At 57.4% G+C, this 6,000-nt stretch overlaps 1 protein-coding gene across 1 annotated transcript in view; it reads right to left on the bottom strand.

The window, feature by feature from the left end:
- Positions 1-724: 724 nt before the first annotated feature.
- Positions 725-6,000, bottom strand: part of CACNA2D4 (calcium voltage-gated channel auxiliary subunit alpha2delta 4) — a gene marked incomplete at both ends in the record, with an annotated part of 112,839 nt that continues 107,563 nt past the window's right edge. The window contains 4 exons of the mRNA XM_084303707.1: positions 725-811; positions 1,169-1,249; positions 1,564-1,678; positions 3,692-3,809. Of these exons, the coding sequence (XP_084159833.1) occupies positions 725-811; positions 1,169-1,249; positions 1,564-1,678; positions 3,692-3,809 (401 nt within the window). The remainder of the gene's footprint in view (positions 812-1,168; positions 1,250-1,563; positions 1,679-3,691; positions 3,810-6,000) is intronic.

Genomic DNA, 6,000 nt, shown 5'->3' with positions numbered 1-6,000 from the left:
ACAACTTGGGTTTGACAGAGCCCCTTCTCCTCCTGCACTGTCGTCATCTTCCTCAGCTGCGTCTGACTCTGATAAGGTCACTGGAGCTGCAGGATGGAGATCAAACCCCCCTCCGGAGCCTGATTCACTCCCAGTACCACAGTCACTCCTCTTCTCCGGCAGGGAGAGGAGTTCCTGGGATGTAGGGCTGCGTTTAGCACCAAACATGACGTGATGAAACTTCAATATCTATAGCAAATACACCTTTTTTTTTTTTTCTTCTTTTTTTTTTTTAATGAGGTGGTACGGAGCAGTTCATACAAAAAGAGAAGAAAAATGGGTGCTCCCCACCCCTTGTTCGTAAAGCTCTGTGACAAACGGCCCGTGCCTCCTGGCTGGGAACACCAGGCTCAGGGCAGGGGCTGCTCACCCCGGATAACCACGGGCAGCCTCCCCGAGCAGGGCAGCGCTGCTCTGAGGGAACAGTCCCGCACCCGAGCTGCTCCTGTCGTGAATCCAGCAGGCAGGGGGAACCTCCTGCTCCTTTGGCAGGTCACACGCAGCCCCGTCCTCGAGGCAAGCCCATGCCTGGAGATGTTTCTGGATCAGATACGTGTCTGAGCCGTGCCGGCCACCCCTGCTGTCCCTGGAGCCGCAGGGAGTCACACAGGGCGTCCCCAAAGGTGCCCCTGCCTCCTGTCCTGCCGCAGCCCCGTCCCTCACCGTGTCCCTGCCGTGGGCAGTGTCACCGCAGGAGCAGTGCCAGGGGCAGAAGGAGCAGCGTCAGAGAGGCAGAGAGCTCGGCAGCACCACCGCAGTCCTGGGCGTTTTCCTGGGGGACAAGAGCAGACAAGGTATCAGCGTGCGTGCTGCCAGGGTGGCATGGTGTGAGTGCTCCCCTCGCTTTCAGGAGGGAGAGCAGGGGCTGCAGAAGCCATGGAGCACAGCCAGGAGGAAGGCGTGCTGAGGGATGGTCCCAAAAGCCCCCCCACTACAGGAGCTCAAGCCCTGCCCAGGTGTCACTAGCATGATGTCCTCCTGCGAGGAAGCCCCTTGGGGATCCACCAGGCTGCATTTCTGGACAGGCACACAACAGGCACGATGTGTGCAGGAACAGGGGACGTGTGTGCCCAGCCGAGGTGCCCGGGGTCGAGGAAAGCCCAGCCCTGTGCTCTCCCACCTGCCATACCTCGGGGTGAAACGCGTGGCACGTGTCCGGGCGCCGCCTCAGCTTCTGCGAGCGCATCCGGTCGCACTTCACCGAGGCGTTGTGTGCGGGGCGGTTAAGGACACGGGCAGGGGAGAAGGAAGGGGCACAGAGACAGGGCCCTGGGGCATTTCCCCTGGGGAAATGGACAGGGGAGGACCGGGGCCAGGCAGCCACCTCCCAGCTACAAATGGCAAAATAGCACAGCTGGGCTCCACAGCTGGACAGTTGCCTCCTCTCCCTCACATCAGTTCCATTCCCCTGCCCGCCCTGGCTGGCCCACAAGCCGGGCCATGCCCTCCACCCCTTTTCCCGTGGGAATTACCACGCGTTTTTCCACCCTAGCCACCCCAGAGCCCCAGGGCATGCAGAAGGATATATTTGACTTCTTTCGCATCCAGCAGCACAGGTGGGAAGATGCTGCAGTCGCAGGCGGCATCCGTGACGAGGAGCAGCAGGTTGCTGCTGGCAATCTGCTGTGCCACGAACATCCTGTGGGGAAAAGAGAGCACCAGAGAAATCGCAGCCCCGGCATCGCCTGGCCCTGCTCACCCTAGCAAAGAAGGCCAAAGGAAACAGAGACGCTTGGCAGGGGGGTGTCAGCAGAAGGCAGGAGAGGAGCAGTGCACACCTTGCTGTCCTCAGGAAGCACCCACCTGGCTCAGTACAACTCCACCCAGCAGAAAAGCCAAAATCAGAACCAAAACCCAACCAAAAAAAAAAAAAAAAAAAGCAAAACCCAGCAGGGGCCCTCCCCAGGCACACCGGAGTGGGGCAGCACGTCTCAGAGGAGTGCCTGAGAAGGCCTGGCTTCACGTGGAGGTGTGCCAGCACCCAGCCAGCGTGCATGTACACATGTGCGTGCAGCACGTGAGGCTGTGTGTGCGCTGTGCTCCTCAGGGGGCAGAGTTCTGCTAAATTTCTCGTTATGTGAGTGATGACTGGAGGAGCTCAGTAACATCACGCATTACACCTGCGTGACAGGACTGGCCACCTGGTGCTTAGGCTCCCTGCACAGCTTCAGTTTGCAGCCACAAGGTTGTCAGTCCCTCCCTGTGAGACCAGCAGAAAGGGCTGGTGATGGGCACGTGCAGGTGAGGATGTGCCTGGATGCAAGCCTTTGCCCGAGGGCATCCGTGTGAGGGCTTGCATGAGGGGCTGTGCAGGAGCTGGAGGACTCCTGTGGGCAGAGCAGACAGGCAGCCACGTGTTTTGGCCCCGTGTGTGGCTTTGTGCATGTGTGTGCATGCACGAGGGGTGAGTGGGCAGCTCAGGCGTGGCTCTGCACACAGGAGGCTGCTGTGCCTGTGGGTGCACTCACCAGCCGGTGTCACCCCCTGCCTGAGGACTCGTCCGTGTCTCTCCTGCTCCTGCTCTCAGCCAAGGAAGAGGGCTTCTGGACCGGGCTGTGGCCATACAGGTTTGTGAGGTTACCCTCACCACCCAACCACTCTGGAGAACCGCCCTGTTTCCCTGGGTGCTCAACACCCAGCCTCTCCTTCTAGCTGACAAGGCTCTTCGTATTCACCTCCAGAGATGAATATGAACCAGGCCGTGTCCCCGCTGGGGCGAGGCAAGCCGCTGGTTTGTGCCAGGACAGTGTAAGGCACAAACAACCGGGTCTGCTCCGGCTCTGCCCAGAGGTTTCAGCACTGACACAGCTCCCTGTGTCACCAAACCCACCCTCTGCTCCGACAGCGCACAGCGAGGCCCATTTTTCATACAGCTGCTGAGCACAGGCTGTTTTCCTGACCTTTAATTCTTTCCTGCAGTCGGTCCAAGACCCAAGGCAGGTAAGGCTTTTCTTTTCTTTACGAGGGATTCCAGCCAGATCTGTTTGGCCTGCTCTGTGCGGGTCTGTGTCACAGCCCGCTAGGAAAAGCTGGGCCAGTGGAAATTTCATCCTCCTCTCCCCCTTCCACGCGCGATTACTGACGGTGCTACGCAACTGCTGACAACGGCCTCTTTTCACAATGACTTTTCTGTTATTTTTGACTGCTCGTTCTCTTAAAATGAAAACGGAAAGCAAAATAGGGTACCCACGTTTTGCTTGCTTTTGGTTTAACACTTCTTTTTTTTCCCCTAATCCCTCTTTTTTTTTTTTTTTCTATAGAAAAACAGAAAAGAGGGAAAATAAAAAGGGGAAAAGGGAAAGCTGAAAGCATTGCAAAAAGGAAAATGTTCTAAGGAGAAAACTTTTGCCAGAAACGTGAAAAAAAACAGAAAAAAAAGCTCCTTTCTGAAATCTGCGGAATGGAAAAGAGACTTTTTTTTTTTTTTTTTTAAACTCTCCCTCCCTCCTTCTGCAGCCACCTCTGCTTATTAGCAGATGGCTTTAATTCTTCCTTCTCTATCGAGAAGCCGTGACGGGGTCGCTGTCCCTCCGTGCTGCCCCCAGCCCAGGGCACAGCAGCGGGCGACTCGTCTCGGGCCGTGACCATGCTGTGGCGGCGGCGTGGCCTGGGGATGGTGTCTGAGTGCCACCAGGGCAGCTGTCGTCCTTACTTTTGGCAATCCCCGCACTCGATCAGCCCGTTGGTCTCCTTGATGGCCGGCTCGTACACGAAGACGGGGTACTCCGTGTCGCAGGGCTGCAGCGTGTCGTGCTTCTTGTGCTTGTGAGCTGCGGCGGGGGCGAGAACAGGCAGGGTGAGAGAGCCGTAACGGGGACGTCTGCCCTGGGACACGGGGGACTTTAGCTCTGGTGACAGGGGGGATCAAGCCAGGCAGGTGCCCACCAGGGCTCAGCAGAGCGAGGAGCAGCACCACGGGGCGCTGCAGCCAAGCCGGCTCCCACTAGGTGGTGTGGGAAACCCAGGCTGTGCGAGGGATGCTCCTGCTATTCCCCATCCTTTTTTCCCCGCAGAAACTGGGGTGTGGGGCTGCTGGGGGGGTCCTACCACACCTGCTGCCTTCCAGAGACCCTCCTGAGTCCCTCCTGCCTGCCCCAGAGGGCTTTTTAAAGATGCTGAAAGCGTCTTTAAAAAGAAAACACTGCCAGCAGACAGGGCTGGCCTGCACCCACAGGGGAGCAGAAGGTGGCCGTGAGGGCCCGGCTGAGCCTCCCCAGTCACACTCTGTGGGGCTCCCACACTAATTTTGGGATGAGGCTGAGCTGAGCTGCCTGGCTGAGCCTCCCCGGAGAAGCGAGGGCATCATTTCTGGGCGCTCAGCAAAGTCCTTGCCTCGCTCGATTGGGCCAGCCCAGCAATTATTGTCTGCAGCTGGAGGTAGCAAAGGCAGCTCCTGCCTCTGTGGCACACAGGGGAGTGTCTCTGATAGAAATGTGAGGCTGTGCTGCTAGGGGAGAAGTGGCTGAGGTACAGACAAGAAGCACGAGGACTATTTCCACACCAGCTGCAGGGGCTGGGCACGGAGGCCTTGCCTCACAGCCCCCAGACCCAGGGGCTGCAGCCCCCCTGACCTGGGGACCACTAGCTCATCCCGAATATTGGTAGAAAAACGCAGCCACAGAGGTTTGGGTCGGTCAGTGTGTGGTAAAAAGGCATCGGGAGGGCGTCTGTGGTCCCGAGGGGTAATTTGCACCATGGTCAAGGCCTCACTGAGCTACGGAAGCCTCTCACCATCTCCATTCCTGCTTTGATGACAAAAGCTGCCAGTGCTTTCCAGCTCAGAGCAGCTACTGGATGACCATAAACTGGCCAGTGAAGTTCCTGAAGGACTAAAGGTGGCTGAAGAACGGGGTGGGAGCTCTTTCCTTCAGCCTTAATTTGTTGTACTAGTGGGAAAACAATGCTTTAACGCCATAACCTGCAGCCACACTGCCACAGGCACAGCCTGTCTTAGGGACATGCACGTGGCAAGATGCTATGTCCATCCCTGAGCCACGAACTATCACGGTCCCGCTGTGTCAACCTCTGGTTCGCATGGCGGTGCTGTCCAGGGCTGTCACAGCAGCAGACACCTTTTGGGGCAGGCTGTGGCATTTCTTGCTCAGAAGGACAGCTGTGACGACCACAAAGGTGACCTGAGATGGGGCCTTAATGAGAAGACAAGAGAAGAAGATGCCAAACCCACGGCCAGGGCACACCTGGAGCCTCGGCCATCCCAGCCCCGCTCGCAGCCCCGACCTGCACCAGCCCTGCTTCAGCTCCAGCACAGGACCAAGGACATAAGCGATGAGAAATGCACCAGGGCTGGCCCCTGTAGGGGCTCTTCATCCCCTGGCAGTGTGGGCTGAGTCCCTAAGAGGAGGACTCACAGACGCCGGCAATTAGACTGGCTCTGGGTTAACCTCATCACGCACACCACGCGGTTACATTGGCATACAGCCCCTGCACAGACCATCTTAAAGCAGTTTCTTGGCACAGGCTAAATGAAAATACGCCACTTTCAAATCCCTGACTTCTGCACGGAGACAAGACCCGAGACAGAGATTATGCTTAAGCCCGCTGCCACTTAATTTGCCTGGAAGCAATGCAGCTGCAGCAGTATTGGGGAGCTCAGAGGAGCCCGGCAGCACGAACACCAGCAGCAGCTCGCTGGGGCTGAGCTCTGTGCGCACAGGCTGGACATCAAAACCTTATCAGCAGCTCCGAGAGTCTGGTGGCCGGGGATTAGTAAACAGTCGGAGGAGCTGATAACAAATTGCAAACTTTATAGCAAAGCGTGAGTTAATTCCTGGCTGTCATTGCTACCATCTGCACTTCCAGAAAGACTTTGTTGGCAACCAGTCCTTCCGAGCAGCAAAGGCAGCCGCTGCTCCTTGCTGCACACAGTGCAGCCCAGATTGTGAACTCTTTCCCACTGCCATAAATCATCAATATCTGCACCGAGTCAATGGATTTACTCGG

Source organism: Netta rufina (assembly GCF_964035555.1).
Source record: "Netta rufina genome assembly, chromosome: 1".
NCBI lineage: Eukaryota > Metazoa > Chordata > Aves > Anseriformes > Anatidae > Netta > Netta rufina.
This window is presented reverse-complemented; position numbering and strand designations above follow the sequence as displayed.